Raw genomic sequence first — 25,914 nt, 5'->3', positions numbered from 1 at the left:
CGCCGTAATCAGTCCAAGGATGAGACAATGCGCCCACACGATGACATAGGTGCCAGCTTAGAACATACTGTAATTGCATAATCAAATTTCTAATCCATTCATGGAATCATCGCAGCGCTGTCGGGGCCACTCAACATTCGGGGTATATGCTGTTTCCATGACATTTTCCTGGTTCGTTTCATTGATCTGTCTTAATCTTTGATACTATCTTCTGACCAGTCTCGTGCATACCCAAGAGGCCCGAGCGAAGGAGAATTTCAAAAAGACTGCCCGCATCTTCAAGTAATAATGGAAGGTCTGGCACCTTACAGTGTGCTTTCTGGGGCAGGAGATGGTTACGTTGATCGTGGGACAGGTAGTCTCAGTGTATCGGATGATACTCTGGTCATCGGGATTGACTTTGGAACGACGTAAGTTCAGGAAAAGACATACCCAGACAGATACCTATTGCTTGAAAGACGACCGCTAAGTATTGCCATTATTGCAGAAACTCTGGCGCGGCATGGGCAACACTGGAAGACATCAAAGAGGGCCAGGTGTACCCCGTCACGCGATGGCCTGGCTGCAACCGGGAAGAGGCCAAAGCCCCCACGGAGCTGTTCTACGAGGATGACAAGCTTCTGTGGGGTTTCGAAGTGCCCAACGACGCCGACCCGGTGCGCTGGTTCAAGCTCTTGCTGCTGAAAGAGGAAGATCTCGACCCGGACACCAGGGTCTCGGAGCCTCTGCTGCGTGCGCGCAAGATGCTCAAGGAGAACGGCAAGTCGGAGACCGATTTGATCGCCGATTACCTCCACAAGCTGTGGCAACACGTACTAGCCGTCATGGCACAAGACCGCGGCAAGACCATCGTCGACGAACTGCGCTTTCATGTCGTCATCACGGTCCCCGCAATCTGGAAAGGCTATGCGCGCCAAGGGATGAAGAAGGCGGCAAAGCAATCGGGGATCCTGGATCATCGCGCTGCTGGCCAGACCACATTGAGTTTCGTGCCGGAACCAGAAGCCGCGGCCCTGGCTACCTTGAGCGAGCCGGGGCGCAAGGTCCAGCCGAACGACGTATTCGTCGTCTGTGATGCCGGTGGCGGCACAGTGGTACGTTTCGTGTCATTCCGAATATTTGGTCCCCACCCCTTGCTGTTTGATAGAGGCATACCTAGTTAACCCGAGTTCGTACAGGATTTGATCAGCTACAGAGTTGAGTCTATCGAGCCTCTCCAGCTAGCCGAAGCAGTGGAGGGGACGGGTGGGCTCTGCGGTGGCATCTTCGTCGACGAAGTGTTCGAGCGTCTCTGTAAGTCGCGACTGGGCCGGAAATGGGACAAGCTGAGCAAGGCTGGCATCAACGAAGTGATGAAGCGCGAGTGGGAGAACGGCATCAAACCCCAATTCAAATTGCAGGGAAGATCGAAGAGGTACATAGCATCGATCCCAGCCGAGGCCTTCGTAGGGTCCAGCAACAACGATTCGTCCCGGGAGCCCATAATTCGCCATGGACGTATACAATTCAGAGAGTAAGCTATTGGCATCTTCCCCCATTTCCTGAGTGGGTATAATGATACTAATAAGTGAAACAGAGAAGACATTGAGAAGGCATTTGCTGGTGTTTTCGCGGACATCAACAAACTGGTGGACGGGCAGATACGCAAGTCGAGACAGGCAGGGATGAGAGTGTCGGTAAGCTGACCAACCCTTTCCATCTTATGAATTGTTTGATACATCTAAAACGACGCTGCAGGGAATCATCTTGGTTGGCGGACTAGGCTGCAGCCCTCGTTTATATGAACACCTCAAACGTCGATATCAAAAAGACAACATAAATCTTGTGCAGTCAAGTGGGATCAAACCGTACGTATTAACCTGAGGTTTATCAGCTTAGCACCCTAATTTGGCTGACTTCCCATTTTGTTTCAAATCTAACAGCCGCTCGGCTATCTGCCGGGGCGCGGTATGGAAGGGTTTTCTGGACGGCATAGAGGCGCCACAGTCGCTCGCAAGGAGCATGCCTGTCGCCATCACGTCTACGATTGCAAGAGCGAGCTATGGAATTACCTTCCGGGCTGACTTCGACGAAAATACGCACCTGAGGGAAGACAAGACGTGGGACGAATACGAGCTGCGATGGAAGGCAAATAACCAAATAACGTGGTTCCTCAAAAAGGTATGTTCGAGAAGCGGGCGCCAGCATGGAATCGCACTGACGTGATCCATTCAAGGGGGAGAACGTTTCCAAAAAGAACCAGGTCCGCTACTCCTATTACGAAATCCACAAGACGGACTTTGGTGGGGTGATGAAGGTCGATCTCCAGACCAGCGAGGCCGAACAGCCAGCGCCTCGCAAGACGCCATCTGTGAACAAGCTTTGCGATATCGTGAGTATTCTTGATGTCCCGTTTCAGGCATTGCCAAATTGGACCAACGACAAAGGAGAGTCCTTCAAGAAGCTTTCGTATGATGTGGAGATGGTCCCGTCAGGGGCAACACTCGAGTTCAACATTTATATTGATGGGAAGAGGCAGAAGTCGAAGGATATCACCATTACATTCTGAGATTCGCTGACACGATGGAGTGAGGCGGCATAATGCATGTTTAGAATTTGAATATGGTATTCATCATAATCTGCACTGTGGAAGGCAGGGTTGCAATTGATTTCATGCCTATAGCTTGGAAGACTTCTATCGTTTTGGACTTGCACTCGATTCAAGATGCTACTCGTACAACTATGTGGTTCCAGTCATCATGTAAAGTGGAAACTGTGGTAGAACCAATTGATCATAATCCCGGATTAGGCATTTGTAGTATTAGAGTAGGTAGTATCTCTCGCAGCATTCAGCCATCAAAATGAAAGGCCCCGACATGACATCATTATCCATTCAACAAAAGTGTCAAGCATCATGTGAGTGAGCGATCTCATAGTTTCTAGGTCAGGTTTTGTCTGCCTGTGAGATTTGACGACACCCTAAAACAAGCAGGCGGCCCGTGTTGCAGGTAGGGCATCTTGGCTCCTGCTCGAAAGTCTCAAAAACAGGGCAAAGACCATCAAGCGGAGTTGATCAGCTCCGGTATGTGCGCCACCTGCAGCGGTGTACGCAGCAGGCCACGCAGCGGTACACGCAGCGGCACATGCAACGGCACATGCAGCGGCACGCGCAGCGGCAAATTTTGCACATGGCTTTGTAGTCTAAGACATGGGAATGTATTGGACAATGGCCTGCATACAAATGCTCGAGCACGTGAAAAACAATCTTGTGTTACATGACTCACCTATCAATGCCAGCTGAAGATAACCATGCCTATATGTAGCGCACATGAGCCTTGTCTCTGATCTTTCTGCAGATCATCGGCCCTATTTCTTCATGGGTCGCTCAGGCGATACCAATGAATTTTCGCCTCGCATGCCGTGTTCTGCAATCGTCAGCGATCTGCAACATAATTGGAACTCGATATGCCCACGTGTAACTGGCATTACTTAATACTATCCAAGTCAATCAGACCCCTGTCACTCGGGTATCCCAGCCTGAAGCCACATCAGCTGTCTTAGGCCAAGATGCCTTTGTTCCGGGCACCCTATACTGTCTACTCCGATCACGAGATGCGTCCGTACTCAGATAATACAAGATAATGATGATGTCAAAGGATGCATACAGTGAAGAGAAATGGTTTGCCACGGCCCAAGTCAATTTGCAGGTCTCCATAGCAACATCGAAAGTAGACTACAAACTGGGCATACACAATCCTATCTTCAGGGGATTGCAGCCATTTGTATTGGAGTAGACAAGGCTTGGAGGTGGGCTTCTTTGCTGGAGCTTCACTATACTGCATTGCCCAGGCATCGCCCGCATTGAAAGCTATGCATGTCCGAGGAATCGAGTTGCCAACCAGAGCATTCCTCGTGCCGCCTTCGCAGGAATTTGGAAAATATTCAACCACTAGTCAGGACTGGGAACACGGCCAAAGTTTACCCTAAGCGCCATTACAGCGGCTCATGTGAAGGACGATAGGAAATTAATAATGCGTGATCCTAAATAATTATGCGTTGTGTTTTGATTATTTTATATATCTGCTTAGAAATAGTAGTACTAAGAAGTTTGACAAAGGAAATCAATAGGACTATCTAACAAATTCATGGAACATTACTAACTCGACAAGCATGTGAAAATTTGAAAACGGTACTTAAGCCTTGAATCCTGCCCGACTCTCCTTCTAATCCATAATTTGAGCTCTCGAGGCAAGCAGGTGGGTTTGGTCCGTAATCGTCGAGTGTTGAAGGATTTCTTTCAAGGTCACGCAATACCCAAATTTGTCGTAAGAGCAAGAGAGCAGCAAAGCGGTGACGAGATCAGCCTGATCAAGTAGTGAAGAATTCAGGTCAGCTACCTCCAGGTCGACCTCTCGCCAAGCTTTGGTGACAAGAGGAAGAAGTTCACTGCCCGCAGGTATTGTACTTCCGTTTGGTGTTGAAGCAAGATCACCGCCGTCCTCTTCCAATATCTCCTTGTCGTCTCCTCGGTAGGGTAGCTGCTCAATTACCCCTGATTCCATACTTTCGAATACCGAAGTGTAACATTTACCGATCCATTCGGCTTTTCGATCGGAAATGACGTGGTTGGAATACATCAGCTCGAATTTCAGCGCCGTGCCCGCCGGGGACGAGCATGGAGTGACAATGATCCACGCGTCAGCCGAATCGCCCGCCCGGCCAACCCCGCCGAAGGTGCACGCAGTATCTCCAATGAGCACGTCGTCGTTCACCGCCTCGTGGATCTGGTAGGTGAGGATGGAGCCAAAGCGCGCGCGAGCGGGCCAGTCGGTGCAGTGCCGCATGACGGAGCGGAAGCCCACGTGGTGGTGCGGCACGGCGGCGGCGGTGTCGTGCTGCACCTGGTCCATCACCCGTCCCAGCGAGGCGTCGGACAGAGCGCCCAGACGCACGCGCACGGGAAGGAAGTTCAGACAGCAGCCGGCGACGCGGTCGATGCCGGGGAAGGGCAGGTTGCGGTTCGCCGTCGTGGTGGCGAAGACGACGTCCCGCGATCCGGTCAGGTGGGACAGCGTCAGGGCCCACGCGGCGTGCACCGCGCTCGAGAGGGACGCGGCCGGCACCGAGGCGGCTGGGACTTGGAAGACCTTCTTGTCGACCAGCGGGTGGTCGCCCGGCGTGCCAGAGGAGGGCTGCTCCGCGAGGCGAGTCATGGATGAGCCTCGAAGGTGGTCGCGCCAGAATTCGAGCGAGGGCGAGGGGTCGAGGCTACTGGCATGGGAAAACCAATCGCTGTATCTGGGGTTCTCGAGGAACGGTCTGTGGCCTTGGTAGGCCACGCTCAGATCTTGCATTAAGACATCGATAGTGAAGGCGTCGTAGAACGCGTGGTGTATGTCGAGGCGTATTTGATGACATCGAGCACCATCTTGCGACAGTGACAGGAGGTGGAACCGGGGTAGGTGCTTCCAGAAAGCTACGGGTCCTTCGCCGCTCGTCGTCGCGGGCTCTCCCGTGTCTTTGCTACCCAAAAGAACTTGCTGGACTGGTGCCGATTCTACAGTGAGCTGGTAGAGGGTAGCCTCATACTGAAGAAATATTGTTCGAAACAAAGAGTGGCGGGAGACCAGCTGGCGGCAGGCCTTTGCAAGTCGTTGAGTGTCGAGACCCTCTTTGCACTCAATGGTCATTTCGTTATGGAAGCCCTGACCGTCGATCTCGCCAACTGCGAGCAAATAAGACTGTACATCCGTAGCTGGGAGGATGGTTTCCACGACAACATTTGCCAGGGGCGGGGACCTCTGTCGCAATCTTTCCAGTGGTGGAGGCGGCGCGGCGGTACCAATCGTTATGGGGAAAGCCCCCTGGTTCGTCACGACAGGGTCCGGGCTGGCGGATTCAGAGACCCCTGCCAACAATGCCATGGCGGAGAGCGTGGGCGACTTGAAGACACCGGCAACAGACAAAGACAGGCCAACCTTTCGCGCACCCTCCACTAAGCGCATGGCACGGATCGAGTTTCCCCCTTGCTGAAAAAGTCGTCGCCTTCACCGATGGTTTCTATATCGATCCCCAGCACTTCAGACCATACCTGCATCAATTTCTTTTCGCTTTCCGAGGCAGGCTCTTTTGGAGTTGGTGGCGTCGCTTCGCCACCTTGTGAGGTGTTGTTCTGTTTGGGTGCGGAAGGGGCACGGTATATACTCCAATCTGCAGATGAGAGAGTTGAGCCGAGGTGCCGAAGGGCTTTCTTGTCTAGTTTACCTGAGCTGGTGAACGGCAGAGAATCGAGCCGTACATAGAAGTCGGGTTGCATGTATGGCGGCATGAGCTCTGCCAGGGCGACCTTAAGCCTCGATATTTCCTCCGACAGCGGGGGCAGCAGCCCTTTTTCATCCTTCGTATCCGTCTTTGACGCCATCGCGGTATCAACCCCACGTACCGTGTAGAAGACACAAAGCACCTGCTCTTGATTGTGTCCCGATGGCCGGATCACATCGACGGAAGTGCTCCAACCGGACTTGGTCGAGTTTCGAAGGTGGTGTTCGATTTCTCCAAGCTCCACTCTTTGACCCCTGAGCTTGACCTGGCCATCCTTCCGGCCTATGTATATAGCGGTGCCATCTGCGCGCTGAATCACAATGTCTCCTGTCTTATACCACCCATGTGACATGCTCAAGGATTTGAATCGACGAGCCCAAGCAGGCGGTTCAATGAAGGCAGCCTTCGTGAGTTCTGGCCTGTTCAAGTACCCCCGGGCCACTGCAGGCCCCTGAATCAACAGCTCGCCCTGCGAGCCGGGGGACACTAGGCGGTCGTGACACGTGGGATCTACCACCCAAAAGCGACAACCTAAACCTGCCCCTATGTTGAGACGGGATCTGCCGGACCCGCTCGAGATGTCGCTGCTAGAGGTGATCATGGAATTCTCGGATGGACCGTACAAGTTGAGCAGACGGATGTGCTGCCACTTCTGCACCATGCCTTTCGGGACGGCCTCGCCGGCCAGCGCCAGCACACGCAGGCCTGGCAATTCCGAAGGCTCGAGGGCCTGGGCCAGGGACGGCGTGATGCAGATGTAGTCGCACCGAGAGCGCCGGATCACGCCGTGGAGGTCGTTGATGCGCTCCGCCTCGGAGGGCAAGCAGAGGCAAGCACCCAACACGAGCGTCTCGAACGTGTCGATCATGGACACATCGAACACGAAGCTGGCAAATTGCAAGCATCTCGATGTGGGGGTCAAGCCTATGGACGTGCTTTGGTAGTTTACGCCGGCGGCAAGGCTGGCATGCGTCATAATAACGCCCTTTGGGACGCCACTGCTCCCCGAGGTGTAGATGATGTAGCATGGATCCTCACCTCTAACCTCAGCTGGCAGGCATGGACCCCCTTGGAGTTTCGAGAGCGATTCTAGATCGAACTGGTACATATTGGTGTCCTTGAGGTACTCCAACTGTCCCAGGTAGCAGGGGGAGCATATAACGCAGCGTGGGTTGGTTTCCTTCATGATGGAGAGCACCCTGTTCCGAGGATGGCTGACCTCCATAGCGAGGAGACACCCCCCTGCCTTCAGAATGCCGAGTTGGATTACCACTGCCGCCGAGCTTTTCTCTAGGAAATACGGGACCACGGCACCACGGCCCACGCCTCGGCTTTGTAGGAAAGTTGCAACTCGATCAGACAGGTCATCGAGCTGGGTGTAATCTAACTCGCCGTCCCATGACCACAGTGCCGGTGCGTTCGGCCACTGCGTTCTTGCTGTCTGGCTGATCCGAGTATGCACGGGAGTGTGGACGGGAGCAAGAGTCGTTTGATGCCATCGGCTGATCATCGAGATCTCGTACTCGCTCAGCTCTTCCAATTTTGACAGCGGCGTAGAAGGGTGTAGACAGACTTGGAGTATAGCGTGCTTGAACTGATGGAGCATGAGATCGACATCTTCATCTCCACCGAGATCGTCGTGAGCCTGTAGCTCCAGTCCTACAGTATGTTTCCCGAGCGTACAGCGGGCAACTAGTCGTGGCGCATGAATCGATCGACTGCACGCCCCCAACGCCGGAAGGCGGTGCAATAGTTTGCCGAGTACCGACTTTAAGTTTTCTTGCAACTCGCTGCGATAGAAAAGAGCATTGTCGAAAAGACTGGCCGACTCGGGGTGGTGAGCGGCGATACCGTCGTCGGGTATGGCAGCGTGCATCACGGATGCCAGCGTATCGTGTTCAGCTCGCAACCTCCTCTCGCATGATTCTGCAGAAGTCTCGTCTGTGAGTTCCGTCGCAAGGGGTAATAAGACATCCACTGGCCCGGAAACCGGCAGAGCGCCTATTGCCGAGCCGGGAATAGCTGCGCCGCTGATTCCGTAGCAGATGTATCGCCCTCCAGTCCACTTCATGAGGCACACCGCCCACGCCGCGTGCAGAAGATGTGCGTTCAATGGGCCTTGCGTAACAGCAGAAATGTCAACCTGGAGCGTCCGAGTCCTTGGGCGAGTTGTGTCCGGCAGGCTCGGAGCCATTATCGGTAAAGGCAGTGCCTTTGTACACCGCGACAGAATTGAGTTCCACCGCGTTGCTTGGTCTGTGGGCTTGGTTTGTGGCAGTAACTGGATAAACCTTCCGAAGGACTGGACTTTAGGCGCTGATCCGCCGTGGTACAGCGTCTCTATCGCCTGTATGACCAACTCTAGTGTTCTGTCATCGTATATAGTTCGGTGTAGAGAGATGACGAGATAACGATCGCCGCCTTTCTCTTCGATAAGCCCGAAACGGGCCAGAGGACCGCCGTACCGGATGGGTAGGGACTGGTCAAATAGCAAGTGCTCTTCCAGAGATTCGGCTTCCACGCAATAGGGCGCAGATCGCATTGTGGTTTGATACACGCCGCATCCGCTCAAAGAAACAAGGCGGGTTCGGAGAGCGGGCACCTCCTTAACCGCGTCCTCGACTGCCGCCCTCAATTTATCGAGTGGCTCTTTCGGGCCAAAGGTGTAGACAAATTGGTCCATACCTCCTGAGGGTATCTTCCCCTCTACTGACAGGGTCGCCTGTTGTTGTTGCAGACCAGTGCATGGGTATATCTCTTCCAGCATCGAAGGGGAGCACTCGCACAGGGTTGCCACTTTACGGTAGATATCAGGAGACACGTCGCCCGCCGAGAGGCTAGCAGGAGGCTCCTGCAGCGAGTCGCAGACGGCTGCAACCGTCTGGTTAGGATCTGCCACTATCCTGGCGACAACTCTGGCCAGCATGTCGGCTGTACGGGAAGCGAAGGACGATGATATCTTGTCACCGTCACACCACAAGGTGGATTCGATTTCTTCGTTGTTGTACATAACTCCGACGTTGATTGCGTACTAGAGCGTAATGTCAGCGATTCGTTCGAAACGGAGCAAAAAATAAAGGGAAGGAACGAGAGAGATAACGAGATATTCTCACCTCGGTTGGGTTCTCTTCTATTGGAACAGGCACGATTTTGAGACTAGTGTCGCTTGCTAGCTCGTCGTGCCTTTTGCGGACAATGGTCATGATGGTGTTGAAGAGGGGCAATTGACCAAGGCCCAGAGCGTCGTGAACAGCTCCCAGATCGCAAATTGGATTCTCAGTGGCAACGTTCGCATGCTCCTTGGCCGTTGCTAGCAAGTTGCGTAAGGGGTCTTCACTAGCCGCGTCGACTCTACATGTGACCATCGTGATGAGTGGCCCGAGGGTCGTGTCGGCCATCTCCACCGACTGGGCCTGGGAGAGGATGCAGCCAAAGGAGGTGCTGGGCTCCTGTAGGATGTGATGGATCACGACGCCCCAAGCCACCTGGAACAGATTGGCCACGGTGATGCCTAAACTGCGGCAGAGCTTGTGAATACTCTGAATATCCTGGAGTAGAACCGTTTGTGAGCTCTGCTTGGGGTGGCCGGCCTTTAATAGTTTCTGCTCGGCTGGGGAGAGGGTAGGCATGAGGCATGGCCTTGCACCGGAGAGGAACGAGTTCCAGTAGGGTTGAGCGACTTTGATGGCACGCCGCGTCCACTGGATGTAGGTGCTCAAGTTGGGGCCGCGGCAAATGTGAGATGCATTCGTATAAACTTGTGCCAGCTGGTGGAAGAGGATGAATAGCGATCTTTCATCCAACAGTGCGTGGTTGAAATGGAATGTAAGACGAATAACTTGTTGGGGGGCTGCGTACAGATACAAACAGTGCTGGGGCCCAGAGATGATTGCATCGGTGGCGTTCGCGTCACCATTCCCGATTTCAGACTCGTTCGTAACTAGATTCAATCGTGGTTCGGAGTGCTTCAGGATGACTTGCTGGAACCTACTGGCGGAAGAGGACGCGGAATCTGTAAAGACTGTTCGGAGAATGGGCTGGGCCTGACATACATCCCGCCATGCCGCTGACAATTTTGCCATGTCCACCGATGTGCCAGCTGTCCGCTGAGTCAACTCCAACGTGACTTTATCCCAGTATGCCCGCCCCGGGCTACGAAGCTGGGCCATGAGAATGCCCTCCTGCAATGGCGAGCATGGGAGAATCGTTTCCACGTTGGCTGGATCCAGTCCTGCATCGGACAGAAAGCTGGTAACGCTCTCAAGTGGGAGCTCGACAGCGTCGGCATCTTCCACCAAGGACGTCTCTGCGGTCGTGCCGTGTATCATGGACGACCTTTCTGCTGTCTCGGCCAAGTTCGCACTGCGTAGCAGACTAGCGACCGTGACTTGCACTCCCAGCTTTCGGCAATGGCCGGCGACTTGCATGCCAAGCATCGAGTCGCCCCCTATCCGTACAAAACAACTGTCGCGGCCAATATCGCTTTCGGATAACGAGAGGACTTTGGCCCAAACTGTCTGCAGTACCTTTTCAATTTCGGATTCTGGTGGCGACGCCGACTTCTTGTTGGTGACGCCGATGCTCGTGGTGATCCTCGCCCTGGAGAGGTTCTGCTCGCCCAGCCACTGCTTGATGGAACGCCGGTCGATCTTGGATGAGACTGTCCGTGGAAGCCGCTCGATAGCAAGAAATATGGTGGGTATCATGTATGCAGGCATCTTGCAAGACATCTGACGGCGAATTTCCATGATATGCTCGTGGGCCACCTCTGCTTCGGGGCCGGCGTACTCCTTCAATGCCTCTCCCGCAGGCAAGCGGCTGTCCCTGAGACTGACCACCGCCACCAGGAGCTTTTGACCATCTTCGGTAGGATGAGCTGCCACCGTCGAGTTGCAAACACCTTCACACATGTTGAGTGCGTTTTCGACTTCGCCCAGGTCCAGTTTCTGGCCATGCATTTTGATTTGATTGTCGCGTCTTCCCACGTAGCATATGCTCCCGTCCGGGTAAAACATGCCCAGGTCGCCCGTGCGGTACATGCGCGACGCGGCATACGCGGCGCGACCTCGGCTCGGCGCCCAGCCGGGTGGGCTGATGAACGCAGCCGCGGTCCTCTCTTCGTCTTCCAGATAGCCCCTGGAAACGCTTGGACCTTCTATGACGATTTCACCCGGAACCCCAATCGGAGCCATCCTGCTAACATCGTCCTGAGCGGCGATCCAGATGGCGCAGCCAACCGGCTTTCCGACACTGGAGGCAAAGGGGCTACCCGAGACGACGCGACCGAGGGTGGCCACCACCCCTGTCTCGCTCTGGCCCCAAGCGTTGAAAAAGTGGCAACTGTCTGACCAGATGCGGATGGACTCGGGATCGATGGCCTCACCACCCGACACAAGTGTTTTCAGGGTCGGTACATTCCCGGGGGAAAGCATACGGATAACCGTTGGGGTCAAGAGGGCAAACTCGACTCTGGCTTCGTTGATGAAGCCCTCCAAGTCACCATCGCGTGCCTCGGCTGACGGCATACAAACAACACCACCTGTGATCAGAGCTCCAATTGTCTCCAGAACGCTCGCGCCCCAAACGAAGGACGCGAATTGCAGGAACCTTGTGCCCGGCCTCCAGCCGGCACGTTGGCCGAACGCCTTGAAGACGGTGGCCAGGTTGCAGTGCTCTATGACCACACCCTTCGGCTTGCCGGTGCTGCCGCTAGTGAACAGTATGAAAGCCGCCTGGTCCGGAGATCCGCTGCCGTCCAGTCCGTAGTCGTCCATGTCGGGTAGCTGTGACACGTATTGCGCGTCGAGCACGATTACCGTGGACGACGGGAACGTCTGCATCGAGGGGCCGTGGGCCGGGCTCGTGAGCAGGAACTTGGCTTTGGAGTGTTGGAGGACCGCTTCCTGCTGGGCAGGCGGATAGGCGGGGTCGATCGGGACGCAGACGCCGCCCGCCTTGAGCACCGACAGCATGGCCACCACCGCCCACGTGGACTTCTCGAAAACAAGGGCCACCGACTCTTCACGGAGAAGCCCGCGCCGCTGCAGATCGCGGGCCACCTGATCGGAAAGGGCGTTGAGCATTTTGTACGTCAGGGATCCATCGGCGGCTTCGACGGCGGCGTGTCCAGGCAGTCGCTTCGCTCGCTGGGCGAAGAGCTCGTGAAGGCACCAGTGGGGCGCCGCCGGCAGTTCTTGGTTCCAGTCGAGCATCTCGGCATGGTCATGTTTGGAGATGGGCGGGATGCTGTCCAATCGATCCCCCGGACGCGCCAGCATCAAGGCACATAGGTAATGCTCGAACTGGCGGAGGACGCGGTCCATCTGTTGCTCATGGATCACTTCCGAGTCGAACAAAGCATCTATGGCGACATCCTTGGTACCCGATGTAAAATTAAGACTCAGTGCGTATTGCCCATGGCGATCAAATTCGCGGCTCTCGCCAAGGACCCCGTCCACTGGCAGGCTCTCTTGTGGCGATAGGATGTTGACTAAGGTTGTGAAGCGCGAAGCAGCTGCCGCTTCCTTGCTGGCAGTTCCGATGCTGGCCAATCCCCAATGTAGCGCAGGGTTGTTCGATAACTCTTGGCGCTGGCGCAATCGTGCCTTGAACTGGTCTCGTATGGTGGAGTGTGGGGCGACATCAACCTGAACAGGAACACTGCTAATAGTAGGGCCGAGGACGTTTTGAACAAGGCCCAGATGCCGGGTGCGACCAGAGAAAATAAAGCCGAAGTCGACCTTGTCGGCCTGGGCGTATAGTGCACTCGTCATGGCCCAGGCCATCTCGATGAAAACAGCATTGTTGAGGTGGCCATCGGTGGATTCCGGCAGCTGAATCACTTTTCGGGTTGCCTTCGTCGCATCCGCAACGTATCCTGCTTTCACTCGAGGAAACGCGCTTGCTCCTTGGGTGAACTGCGAGGCCCAGAATGCTTTGGCGCTCTCGTCGTCGATGGAGCGACAGTATTCCACAAACAGCCTGTAGTCTTGGCGTGCCTCCACCTCTTCTCCTTTGTACAGTCGCACAATATCGCCAAACAGCGCGTCGATGGTTCTGTGGTCGGAAATCGCGTGATGAATCGTCAGGACCAGCTTTTGGCCCCATACGACAGTGCGGAATAGTGGCGTGCCCAAGCCCATTGGACTCGCCTTTTCTTGAGCCAGTAGAGTCTCCAGATCGATGGTAGATTGCTCTATGACTCGATGGAGGTCGTCTTGTTGCTTCTCTTCCTTCAAAGCAACCTGCATCAAACCGGATGCGCAGTCGACGATACGAGTACGTAGAATTGGACTTTGGGCCACCATCTTCTTCAATGCTTCAGCTAGCCTGTTGCCTTCTACCCACTCCGCCAAGTCAACCGTGCCGCAGTTATTATACGTGAGAACGTTGGCATGTATCATCAAGGCCTCCTGAAGGGGCGTCAGAGGGTACACATCTTCGATGTTATCCAGGTCGACTTGGCAGAGCTTCGAAGCCTCCCCTCCAAATGCCTCTGTCATGCGTTTGAGTCTTTGACGACATCCTCTGCCGGTTGAGGTATCAGGGGGCTACAATGTCGTATGCGAAACAGGTAGGGTTCGTTGTGGAATATCGTCGCTAGGATCTATCTGCTTGGATCTATGAGATGAGCGCTTGCGTGGTGCGTGAACAGAATGAGGCATAATAACTCTTACACTGATGGGATTGCCCGGGACTCTGTTTGCTGGGACTTTCTGGCTGAACTCCATCTAGAGGGTGAAAGCTGAGAGCAATTGCTTGATTCGTTCGGTTTCAACGTATGAACGATCACATGCCGGTCGGGCCGCAGATCCCTCAGGGCTGTGTGAAACTGATCTCGTAGATTTGATCTCCAACGCATCAATTGTCTAAAAAACCGGGAAGTCCCAGACGCTACTGCATGTTTCTTGCCGCCACGGCAGGCCAACCGACGGCGATCTCTCGACATGGCCCGTGTCTCAGATATTGCGACATGCAAGGCGGCTGCAACTCTCAGATGCGGTGAAGAAAATAGATACAGGCTTTCGCTGCGGTTCATACTGAATGATATCACGTAGGATGGTACAAGCCAGGTCCCCGACGGTGGAGCAACTCCGGTCGGAAAATGACCAACAGTTGAGTTGGGATGTTGAAACATTCTCAGAGGAACTAACACAACAAATCATATGACGCTTTGATGGATGAATATGATAGGCTATTGGAGAGAAGAATGAATTGTTAGAATTGATACCAAGTACAGGAGGGCTTAGCATCTTCATTTGGTTTCCTAGTTGGTAATGGTTAGACGTTTGCTATATATGCCTCACAGCCTATATCGATGGAGATTCTTAATTTCGCTTTTTTCTTATACAATTTCTAGGAAACACATATCATTCATACAGTGTTATACAGTCACCTGCATTCTTCAATACCTACCTCACAGCTAGCAACTGCCCTCCACACTATAGTAACCATCTCCATTGCACTTGAAGAGCTATGGACAGTCATGAGCCATTTGCCGTTGTGGGCTATGCCTACCGAGCACCGGGCGTAGGCAGGAAAGCATTGTGGGAGTTCTTGGCCGAAGCAAAGTGAGCATGGTCCCAAATCCCCAAGGATCGCATGAACGCAGAGGCGATACACCACCCCAGCAAGGCCGGCTTCTTTTCGTCCAATGGCGGCCACTTCCTCCCCGATGATATATACGCCTTTGACTCGGCCTTCTTCAGCATCAAGACAGAAGAGGCGAAGGCCATGGACCCACAGCATCGCCTCCTCTTGGAAATGGCCTTCGAGGCCATGGAGAGCGCCGGCCTGACCCTTCCCGAGCTTGCGGGCTCGCGCACTGGGGTCTTCACCGCGCACGACATTGCCGACACCACGTTGGGCATGCTGGAGGATCTCCCAACCACAACCAAGTATAGCGCTACTGGCGTCGCCCCTGTCATGGCCGCCAATCGGCTCTCTTATTTCTTTGATCTCACCGGCCCCAGTGTCACTCTCGATGCTGCCTGTGCTGGCAGTGCCTACGCAATCCACGTGGCCTGCAAAAGCCTGCTGGAAGGGGATTGCTCTGTTGCTTTTGTCAATGCCGCCAAGCTGCTGACCGGGCCTGGCATGTGGTCCTTGCTTGGTTCAATGGGGTAAGTTAGAAACACATCCCTCCCTTGATGCATCGTGGTCTAATCTTCTCGCTCCCAGTGCACTCGCGCCAGAAGGAAAAAAGCTTCTCGTATGACAGTAGAGCTTCAGGCTTTGGAAAAGGAGAGGGTGGTGCGTGCCTTATCATCAAGCGCCTCTCCGACGCCCGGGCTTGCGGCGACCCTGTGCGAGCAGTGATTCGCAACACTGCCGTTAGCCATTCGGGGCGCAGCAATGGGATTACCATGCCTTCAAGGACCGCTCAAGAGGACCTGCTACTGCGCCTCCACCGCGAAGTCGGACTCGACCCGAACGACACGGGCTTCGTCGAGGTATGTACCAAACTCTTGCCGCCGAATTTCCCTTCTGTTGTCCCTTGTGCGACAAGAACGTAGACTGACAGCACTGGTTACATAGGGCCATGGAACGGGAACAGAGGTTGGGTGCGTTGTCTGCACATTTGCCCAAAAGGTAAAACGAGATGATTTCTAGAGGCTAACTGATATGGTGGCGATAGAGATCCAATCGATGCCGGCGCCGTGTCCACAGTGATAGGAAGCCGAAGATCATCGTCCAACCCAGTATATATCGGCTCTATCAAATCAAACTTTGGGTAAGGTCTCTCCACAATCCAATACAACAACAGTTTCATGTTTGCTTAACCAATGCTGACTTACTTCATCAATGGGCAGGCACTTGGAAGGTGCGAGCGGAGCAATCTCGGTAGTTAAAGCTATCATGATGCTCGAGCGCAAGATGTTGCTCCCTAATGCTGACTTCATCGAAATGAACCCCAAGATCGAACACCCGGAAAGGCTGAAGGTATTGACGAAGGCCATTCCGTGGCCCCTTGAAGCCCCTCGAAGAGTCGTTGTGACCAACTTCGGTAAGTTATAGTAGTCCATACACCGGCTTAAAGATGAGCTAATCTCTGGATGTCTAGGTTTTGGAGGCAGCAATGCGGCAGTACTTCTCGATGAAGAGCCCAAGAAAGCGGCAGATAACGGCACTGCTCACAATCATACATCTACCACACATAGTCAGAATGGTACCAACGGTACCAACGGTACCAGTGGTTCCAACGGTCTGAATGGATACAAAACCGCCAACGGGACAAATGCCAGTCATGATCATCCCCCTTCGTCTGCAGGTCAACTGGACAAGTCGCCAGACCAACTATTCGTCTTCTCTTCCAAGTCATTACAAAGCCTGAGTCATTATACAACTTCAGTTATGCAATACCTCGACACTACAAACTATTCCGCTACCGACATCAGCTACACGCTTGGTCAGCGACGAACCCACTTCCCCCATTCCTTTTCAGTAGTGGCCAACTCGATTGCATCCTTGAAAAGTGAGCTTTCATCCTTGTCGCCAAGCCCCAGCACCTTGCGATCTGACCGCCCCAAGGTGGCGTTCATATTTACCGGCCAGGGCGCCCAGTACGCCCAAATGGCGTCAGGACTTGGCCAGTACCTCGTTTTCTCGGACGCACTTCGGCGTGCCGAGAAGGTTCTCCATGAACTGGGGGCCACCTGGAGCTTGAAAGACGAGCTGGCGGCACCCAAGTCGGCTTCGCGCATCGACACGGCCGAAATCAGCCAGCCGGCATGCACCGCCATCCAGCTCGCCTTGGTTCTCCTGCTACGCTCCTGGCGAATCGTACCCATGGCCGTCCTCGGTCACTCGAGCGGGGAGATCGCTGCCGCATTTAGCGCCGACCTAGTCACGTTCGAGTCCGCGATGGCCATTGCATACTTCCGAGGCGTAGCGGCCAACAAATTGATCGAAGATGACACTATCCAGGGCGCCATGTTGGCGGTCGGTGCGGGCCCGGATGAGGCTGCCAGTCTTCTAAAGCTCGGCAGAGGTTACGCTACTATCGCGGCCGTCAACAGCCCAGGGAGCGTCACCATTTCCGGCGACGTATCGGTGATTGATCGTATCGAAAACCAGGCTCGAGAGCAAGGCTTCTTTGTTCGACGTCTGAAGGTACGCGTGGCGTACCACTCACGCCACATGGAGCTGGTGGCCGACGAGTACATTGATGACATCTCGCCACGTTGTGACACCGCTCCTTCTCATGACCCCAAACGCACCGAGTCTCCTGTTTTCATATCCTCGGTGACAGGGATTCAAACGAAAAACTTGGACGCCTCCTACTGGGCACGAAACCTAGTGCAACCAGTGGAGTTCATGAAGGCCGTTGAGCAGTTGGTCAGAAGTGGTGCCTCCCCGGATATCATTGTTGAGTTGGGACCACATTCGGCGTTGAAAACACCGATAATGCAGGTGGTAGAACAGGCCCTGGCCAATACGGATCAGCAGCCTCGCACCACCAAACCAACCTATTTCCCTTCTCTGGTTCGGGATAAGGAGACCATACCCTGCGTTCTTGCCCTGGCCGGCAAACTGTTCTCATCCGGAGTGGATGTCAATCTGGGCAACGTCAACAGCAACAGTCGCTTGCATCAAACACCTGGTCAGGTTGTTAGAGATTTTCCAGCGTATGAATGGAACAAGTCTGCCAGATTCGAACATACCAATCGTTTCATGCAGCAAAAGATCAAAGGTGGTCGCCCTTACAACGATGTGATAGGTTGGAAAAGCCCCTACTCCGAAGGCAGCGAGCACGCGTTCAGAAACGTCTTTACGCTGGACGAGAAGCCATGGATCAGAGATCATTGCATTGATGGCGATTCCATTTTCCCCATGGCTGGGTTCCTTTCTATGGCTGTCGAGGCCTTCAACTCCATTCTGCAGCAGCAAGGGGGCCCGCCGAACAGCCATACCGTGGTACTTCGAGAGTTCCATGTTTTCAAGAGTTTGGTAGTTGAAGAGGACCAGCCGGTTGACGTCACGACGAAACTACGACCCCATAGCCAGGGAACACTAGAGGCTTCCACGGTTGCATGGAAGTTTGAGATCTTGTCCTGGTCGAAGAACCAAACTTGGGTCGTTCACTCTTGCGGCATCCTGGAAGCAGACGAGGAGGAGGCTCTGTGCATGACTAGCAAGATCTCGTCAGCAATGGGTGGCCTAAGCAGCCCAGAACTACAGGAACGTGATGTTACAGGGGAATACGACATGTTGGAGAGCAATGGCACCAAATACGGCCCATCATTTCGAATCATGACTCGTTTGCGAGAAGCGCCAGGAGGTTTGTGTGTGCACACCGTGCGACAAGACCTAGACGTCAACGAATGCACAGAGTCAGGTGCTTCGCAACTCACGCTGGATGCACCGCTTTTGGACAGCCTCTTCCACGCGCTTGGGATTGTGCAAGGCCGTACCGGGCCCCGACCGACCTTCGTCCCCATCTCGGTACGGCAATGGAGGATGTCCAAAAGCTTCTCTAAGGGTATGCAGCGTGAATATGAGATCGTCTCTCGCCTCTCGGATAAAGACGACAAAATGAGAACCTTCAAAATGGACATCATCGTGTTTGACCGCTCGAGCGGGTCGCTGGTGCCGGTTGTCGAGATCGACACTATGGAGCTCAAGGCAATAATCTGGCCTGAAGATGTCCAACCGGCGCAGCACTTGCCACAGACTTGCTTCCTTCGCCATGTTCCCTATGTGGGCCTCTACCCGGGAAACATCATGGAATTGCAAGAACGTACCGTCGACCAGGTTGGTGCTCAAAACCGCCTCGACATGGATAGCGCTGGCCTGTGTTTCCTTGCGCGCATGCTGCAAGATACCGACAGTGACGACATGTCCAAAATGCCATTCAACATCGTTAAGTTTCGTGCATGGGCCAAATCCTATGTATCCCACCATAGCCATCTTTTGCCTTCTTTGGATGAGCAAAGCTTGATAGAGAGGATATCCGACAGGGTGTCGGGCAGACTGTTGTGCGCCGTCGGCGAGCGACTCACCTCGGTTGTGCGAGGGGAAGTGGGTGTGCTCGAGATCATGCTGACCGACCACATGCTCGAGCGTTCCTATGAACAAGACCCGGGGACTATCATCTGCAACGATGCCCTGGCCAGATATGTGGGAGCTCTTGCTGCGTGCAAACCTGACATGAATATTCTCGAAATTGGCGGCGGCACCGGCAGCGCCACCTTGCCATCGCTGCTAGCGATTGATGAAGCTACTGAGGGTTCCACGTCCTTTTTCAAATATACTTTTACGGATATCAGTTCCGGCTTCTTTGAGAACACCGGCAAGAAGCTCCAGCGATGGTCGCATCGAATGACGTACAAGAAGCTGGACATCTCGCAGGACCCCGTCGCCCAAGGATTCCAGCTTGGGTCGTATGACCTGATCATCGCCTCTAACGTACTCCACGCGACCCAAGACATCACTGCAACATTGAAGAATACGCGCTCCCTGCTGAAGCCGAACGGAAAGCTTGGCCTGGTCGAGATCACGAGACCGACCGCCCCCTGTGCCATGCACTTCGCTACGCTCCCGGGCTGGTGGCTTTCGGTCGATGAATACAGGACGCTCACAGATGGCCCGTTGATGTCCAAAGATACCTGGAACCGCGTGCTGAGTGCCACTGGGTTCTCGGGCTTGGAAATGACCTCGGACGACTATCCGGACCATCCTGCTCAGTTTCTGACTGCCCTTTGGTCAACCCGGCGCGAAGATGAATCAAGCGAGCCTCAACAAATTGATGCCCAAATCAGCATCTGCCTCGGGTCATCGGAACGCGGTAGTGTCGAGTTCGCAGATCGCGTATCCAGCAGCCTCGAGCGATCCCCCGGCCACCGTCCCCCAGTTCAAAGCGTCCTGGACATACGCACAGAGCAGAAACCCCTTTGCGTGTTTATCGACGGCCCCCAGCGTAGCATGCTTACCAACCCCACACGGGAAGAGTTCGACGCGCTCAAAGCCGCACTCATCAATGCGTCAAGTCTACTCTGGGTTTTCGCAGAAGATGCTCATCCCGACACGGCCCTGATCAAAGGGCTGTTGAGAACCCTGCGGTTAGAGGACAGCCAGACCAACTTTGTCCTGCTGGACAATGTCTCCTTCGACGAGAAGGGCGCCAAGGCCATCTCGGACGTGGTGCGTCTCATGCAGGACCCGCACTCAGACATGCGGCGAGAGCAAGAGTTCTTGGTGGTGGACGGCATGGTCCACGTCCCCCGCCTCGTGGCCAGCAAGACGGCCAAGGAAGCCTTCTCCATCCAAGCCGGGAACCTGGTCAAGGCGGAACAGCGTCTCGGGGACTCCGCGGGCGCGCTGGAGATGACCGTCGACGCCGTGGGAAGCCTGGAAGCCATCTACTTCCGCCACGGCGACGCGCTGCGGGACGAGCTCGCCGGCGGCGACATCGTGGTCCGCGTGTCACACGTGGGCGTGAGCGCCCGCGACCTGCAGCTGCTCATGGGCGCCATCCCGTGGCACGCGCCCGGTGAGGAGGGCGTGGGCGAGGTGGTGCGCGTCGGGCGCGACGTGCGCGGCCTGGCCGTCGGTGACCGCGTCCTCTACATCACGCCGGGGGCCGGCCTGGCCAACTTCGCCCGCGTGCCCGCCCACTACGCGCACCGCGTCCCCGACGGCCTGGCCTCGGCCGCCGCCGCCACCATGCCCGTCGCCTACAGCACCGCCATCCACTGCCTCGAGGACGTCGCCCGGCTGCGCCGCGGGGAGAGCGTGCTGGTCCACGCCGCCACCGGCGGCGTCGGCCAGGCCTGCATCATGATGGCGCAGCACCTCGGCGCCGAGGTCTTCGCGACGGCGGGGACGCCCGAGAAGAGGGAATTCCTCTCGCGCACGTTCGGCATTGCAACCGATCACGTTTTCTCCAGCCGGAACTCGAGCTTCAAGAGCGCGGTTCTTCTAGCAACCAGCGGACGCGGTGTTGACGTCGTGGTTAATTCGCTGTCGGATCATTTGCTGCAGCACAGCTGGGAGGTCGTTGCCGAACACGGTACCTTCGTGGAGATCGGGAAGAAGGATATCCTGAAAAACAACTTCCTCCCTATGCGGCAGTTTGACAAGAACATCACCTTCGCCGGCGTCGAGGTGCGACGGACTATGTTGTCCCGGCCTGAGATGAGTCGGTCTTGGTTCTCCCGCATGACCGAGCTGGCCGCAGTCGGCGCTGTCCAGCCCATCCATGGCATTAGCCATTTCGGCATCTCGGACGTTATTTCCGGGCTCCGTAAGCTGAGATCGGGCCAGAATATCGGCAAGGTGGTCGTCTCGCTAGGTGCCGACGAACGAGTCTTGGCAGAACAGCCGCGCCTACGATGCAATCTCCGCCCAGATGCGACCTACGTGATCAGCGGAGGAACCGGCGGCATCGGGCGGTCCGTCGCCCAATGGATGACCACGAAGGGTGCCAAAAACATCGTTCTGCTCGGGCGCAGCGCAGCCTCCAACCCCGAGGTCGCCGAGCTGTTGCAAAAGTTTCAGGGCACCGACATCCAAATTCGTGCCCTGCCTTGCGACATCGGAGACCGTGGCGCGATGGAGCGTGTTGTACGACAAATCCAAGATCTTCCCAGAGTTCGTGGTGTTATGCACGGTGCTTTGACTCTAAGTGTAAGCAAAGCTCCTCTCATGGTACTATCGAGTGGACACTGACCTTTCGTCATTTTAGGACTCCTTCTTCGCTAACGCCACCTATGAAGACTGGAAGAAGATTATGGGGCCGAAGCTCAATGGCGCGTGGAACTTGCATGAGCTTTTCACCGACCTCGACTTCTTCGTGTCGCTATCTTCCGTTGAAGCAATCGGCTGCCATGTCGGGCAGTCCATCTACTCTGGTACATCTGTAAGTCTCCCTACACTTCCCCATTCAGCATTCAGTCACCACCAGAGTCTAACTTGCCTGCGCAGACCTTCCTGGATGCTTTCTCCGCATACCGTATCAAGAGAGGGCTCCCCGCCGTCACCATCAGTCTTCCCGTCGTGGAGGACGTGGGCTACGTCGCCGACCGCGGCATCCTCGAGCGCCTGAAGGAGTCTCTTGGCATCGTCATCAACGAATCCCACGTCCACACGCTGGTCGAAGCGGCCATCATCGGCCCCTCGTCGGGCATCAACAACGCCGTCGACGGCCGGAGCTTCTCGTTCCTGAACCCGCCCACGCGGCCCGTCGACGTCGAGTTCCCCTGGGACAAGTTCCACTGGCTGGCGGCGATGCGCATCGACACCAGCCGGGTGGGCGTCGGCGGCGCCGCGGGCGCTGCGCACGAGGGGGCGGCGCTGGCGAATGGCGCCGAGCGGACCGAGGCCGATATGATGCGCATCCTCTGCGAGAAGATCTCGGCCATCACCATGATAGAGCTCGAGGAGATCACGCCGACGCGGAGCTTGGACGATTACGGAATCGACAGTCTGGTTTCGGTCGAGTTCCGGAACTGGATCAAGCGAGAGTTCGGAGTGGACCTCGCTCTGAAGGCCATCGTCGCTGCGGATAACCTCGAGGTTCTCAGACAGCAAATTCTGTCTGTTTAGAAAGGGTTTTTCCTTTTGATTTTGATAGAAAACTCTATATAGGCGTTATAGTACAGTGTTGTTCATTTGACATTGAAATACAAAGATATAATGGTGTCTGAGAGCCAACCATGATTTATGTTATGCATACCAATTGCTCCTTCCATGTTTCAGCTATAGTATATGTTTCACCCCACGCCCTCTCAGTCTAATACAATCGGCCATAGAGGCCCGCGTTATAGCGACCATGTGAATATTGATATCACTCAATGCTAAGGAACCCACCGGCAAGTACATCGTTAACGTGACCTGTCACTATCAAACGATATCTTCATGTAACACGACAGGATCCGGAGTCTACTAGACGACACCATGTCCTGTATTTCTTTGTTCAACAATCAGCTCCACCGGGGCCATATCATTCATATCACATTAGTTTGAGCAGTGTGTGTAAATTCATTATCGGGGTGAAAGGAGTTGACCTCACATCCTGGTATTAATAGTATCCTATCTAGAACTCCCTTCAATGGAGATTTCACGCTCGACCTTTATAAACAGGTTCTTCTCCGGCTTGGATACGTCCTCACCCGAACTGATCTCTACCGCGTTGCCTATGCTCGTCGTCCGAGCCCTGCCCCCGCTGTAGACGGCCTCCGGGCGGGTCAGGTGCGAACTGCCGCGGCCCCGGGGGCTGACGTCGCGCAACTCGATGTCTCCGTCTGCTTCCGACGACGACCGCGACGACATGTCGAGGTACGTGGCGTTCCTCGACCGTCTGCTGCCGGCGGTCACCGCCACATGATGGCTCACCGCGTGCGGCTCGTTCTCGTTCTCGCTCTCGTGATTCCGGACGTTGTCGTTGTCCCACACCTCGCCGCCGGGCCGGACCACCAGCGTTTCCTGATCGCCGCCGCCGCCGCCTCCGCCTCCGGCCCCGCCCCCGGTGGCGGTCCATCGCTTCGTCGTCCGTCGGTTGGTGGTGGTGGTGCCGGTCGTCACGGTGCTGCGGATCTTGCGCCCGGTCTCGACGTCTCGCGGCTGCCATTGCGACCCGCCGAGGGGTCCGCTGCTGCCGGTCCTTGCGGAGGATGACTTGAATACGCTCGGGAAGAACCGGATGGCTAGGGGTCGTAGGGTGGGAAGCGTGACGCAGATGAGGCCGGTGCATGCTTCGCTCAAGGACCAACACTACATGCGGGATCACGTGTCAGCTGCTTGCGTTCGTCCAGGGAGAAAGGCGGAACGCCCTGTTTCTCTCTCTCTTTCTCTTGTCTCTCCGCTTACCAATGCGTCCACATTATCCCACGTCGCGTCAAATCCCTGTGGGAGGTACCTGAGGCGGACCAAGCTTATTGCACATGTTCTGATCGCGAAGTTAGCTTCGAGTTCCAGAACCAAAGTAGGATGTTTGCATATGCAAGTGAAGACAACTTACAAGAAGCCAAGACAGAAGATGCCTATCAGAGCCAGTTTCTGGGCTCGAGGCAGGTTCAAACCTCTGATCATAGGTAAAGGAAGCAGAAGTATAAGGATATCTGCGATAATGTTACCCGCAGCATTAATGTACCCTAAAATTGAAGTCAGTACGAATGACTCCGATAGTTAATTATAATGTATAATGTGTCTGAGAGTAAGAGATACGAACATCCAGGCAGTATCGCCAAACATTCCACGCCTGGCCCCGGCTCCCAGAATCCCGAGATGGGTCGGCACTGGAAGATGTTCAGACATAATTGTGACCTGCGACGTCAGGATCAGCTGTGTGAGACCGCATGAAGTATTTTGTGATCGAGTAGTATTCACAATGTCCAGGCACCTACGAAGCCGGCCGCGACGTAGATCATGGTCCTCATCCTCTTGGAGGTCATGATGCGGTAGTATTGGGCCAGAAAACAAAGCTTAAACGACGCAATGGCCAAGTTGTAAAAGATGATCGTGATATAGAATGTCTGGTCCCGAAGAGCAGTTAGATGACGGTTTCGGCCTTGCGGACGGGAAGCGTGGTCGACGACGAACCTGCATGTAGTCGCGGAAGCCGTTGGGCTGGGGTAACGTTCCGATGTGGCGACCCAGACCCTTGTCAACCACTATTTTGGTTTTCACACAGATCAGCTCGACTGTCTCCGTTCTCCTTCTGGGGCGCAAGCAGGACTACTCACAACTCATTCCCATGCCGCCCAAGGCCAGAAAGATAACCAAGGAGGTCAAGCAGAGCCAGTCGTCGAACCCGACTATGCCCAGCACCACGACGCGCGTGTAGAATCGAAGGCCGACGGCCGCGGTCGCGAGGGCCATGAGGCTGGAGGCCACGGCGTAGATGACGCCCGCCCTCGATTCATCGGTGAAGAGTTCGGGGTTGTCGACGGGATTGATATCCATCTTGGCGGCGCCGTCGAGACGAGGCGGGCTGGTCCAGCAGCAGCAGCAGCAGCAGCAGGAGCAGCGGTCCGTATATCGTTTTTCGTATTCGCGACAGACAGCAGCAGATCACGGAAGTGTAAATGGGGAACAAAGCTGAGACGAACGAACGGCGCAAGTCTTATGGCAACGACTATGCGCGCCACCGTTGCTTGGCACGGCGCTCGGGTGTAGATCATCAGCTTTCATCCGCATTGGGTAGTCTCGGCCCCGATCTTTTAGGTGATATGGCTTGGGCTATCTGAATGATATCCCTGTAAAAGGACCAGTTTTCTTTTGGAATACTATGTATATTAGTACATGCATACTCCACCCCTCCACGAGTTCATTCCCAGATTCCATGGTTCTAGCGATGTATGTAGCAAGGCTGCGAACGGACACCGTCCGTGGTACGTTTTTTTCGATGGCGGCGATGGACCCCTTGCATCTTGTCCTTGGAACGGGTATGTGTAGGCGGTTTCGACAAGGTTGGCCACCATGCGAACTGCTTCATCAGGCCTCGGTCACTATCCCACGTGTGCTGGGATGACCAATCAACCATTTCTCAGCCCTCGACCCAGATGTTCTGCATATCAGCTGCCCAGTACAACCCAGTTTTGGGGGACGATAACAGATCATTTCCCCCTTTCAGATAAAGTTCGGTTTTAAGTTAAACTATTTGGGTTACGGGCC

At 55.0% G+C, this 25,914-nt stretch overlaps 4 protein-coding genes across 4 annotated transcripts; 2 read left to right on the top strand and 2 right to left on the bottom strand.

Annotated features, from left to right (window-relative positions):
• Window positions 1–288: 288 nt before the first annotated feature.
• Window positions 289–2,548, top strand: PG998_006664 (Heat shock 70 kDa protein 12B; the record flags this gene model as incomplete). The annotated part of the gene is made up of 7 exons (XM_066873480.1): window positions 289–410; window positions 488–1,094; window positions 1,170–1,513; window positions 1,577–1,676; window positions 1,738–1,847; window positions 1,923–2,160; window positions 2,216–2,548. 7 exons carry the CDS (start codon window positions 289–291, stop codon window positions 2,546–2,548), a joined length of 1,854 nt encoding a protein of 617 aa, XP_066729425.1.
• A 1,654-nt stretch (window positions 2,549–4,202) lies between these two features.
• Window positions 4,203–14,030, bottom strand: PG998_006663 (uncharacterized protein; the record flags this gene model as incomplete). The annotated part of the gene is made up of 5 exons (XM_066873479.1): window positions 4,203–6,008; window positions 6,071–6,786; window positions 7,339–9,331; window positions 9,414–13,850; window positions 13,977–14,030. The coding sequence occupies 5 exons, from the start codon at window positions 14,028–14,030 to the stop codon at window positions 4,203–4,205; spliced, it is 9,006 nt and encodes a 3,001-aa protein (XP_066729424.1).
• An 871-nt stretch (window positions 14,031–14,901) lies between these two features.
• PG998_006662 (Highly reducing polyketide synthase ACRTS2) lies at window positions 14,902–22,845 on the top strand (the record flags this gene model as incomplete). The annotated part of the gene is made up of 8 exons (XM_066873478.1): window positions 14,902–15,412; window positions 15,481–15,752; window positions 15,838–15,863; window positions 15,938–16,033; window positions 16,113–16,306; window positions 16,364–21,927; window positions 21,986–22,159; window positions 22,225–22,845. The coding sequence occupies 8 exons, from the start codon at window positions 14,902–14,904 to the stop codon at window positions 22,843–22,845; spliced, it is 7,458 nt and encodes a 2,485-aa protein (XP_066729423.1).
• Window positions 22,846–23,331: 486 nt separating this feature from the next.
• Window positions 23,332–25,203, bottom strand: PG998_006661 (uncharacterized protein; the record flags this gene model as incomplete). The annotated part of the gene is made up of 7 exons (XM_066873477.1): window positions 23,332–24,012; window positions 24,109–24,187; window positions 24,260–24,392; window positions 24,470–24,564; window positions 24,628–24,773; window positions 24,841–24,911; window positions 24,984–25,203. 7 exons carry the CDS (start codon window positions 25,201–25,203, stop codon window positions 23,332–23,334), a joined length of 1,425 nt encoding a protein of 474 aa, XP_066729422.1.
• Between the last annotated feature and the right edge of the window lie 711 nt (window positions 25,204–25,914).

The sequence above is a fragment of the Apiospora kogelbergensis genome (genome assembly GCF_038363985.1).
Source record: "Apiospora kogelbergensis strain CBS 113332 chromosome Unknown utg000005l_segment0_segment0, whole genome shotgun sequence".
NCBI classification, from domain to species: domain Eukaryota; kingdom Fungi; phylum Ascomycota; class Sordariomycetes; order Amphisphaeriales; family Apiosporaceae; genus Apiospora; species Apiospora kogelbergensis.
This window is presented reverse-complemented; position numbering and strand designations above follow the sequence as displayed.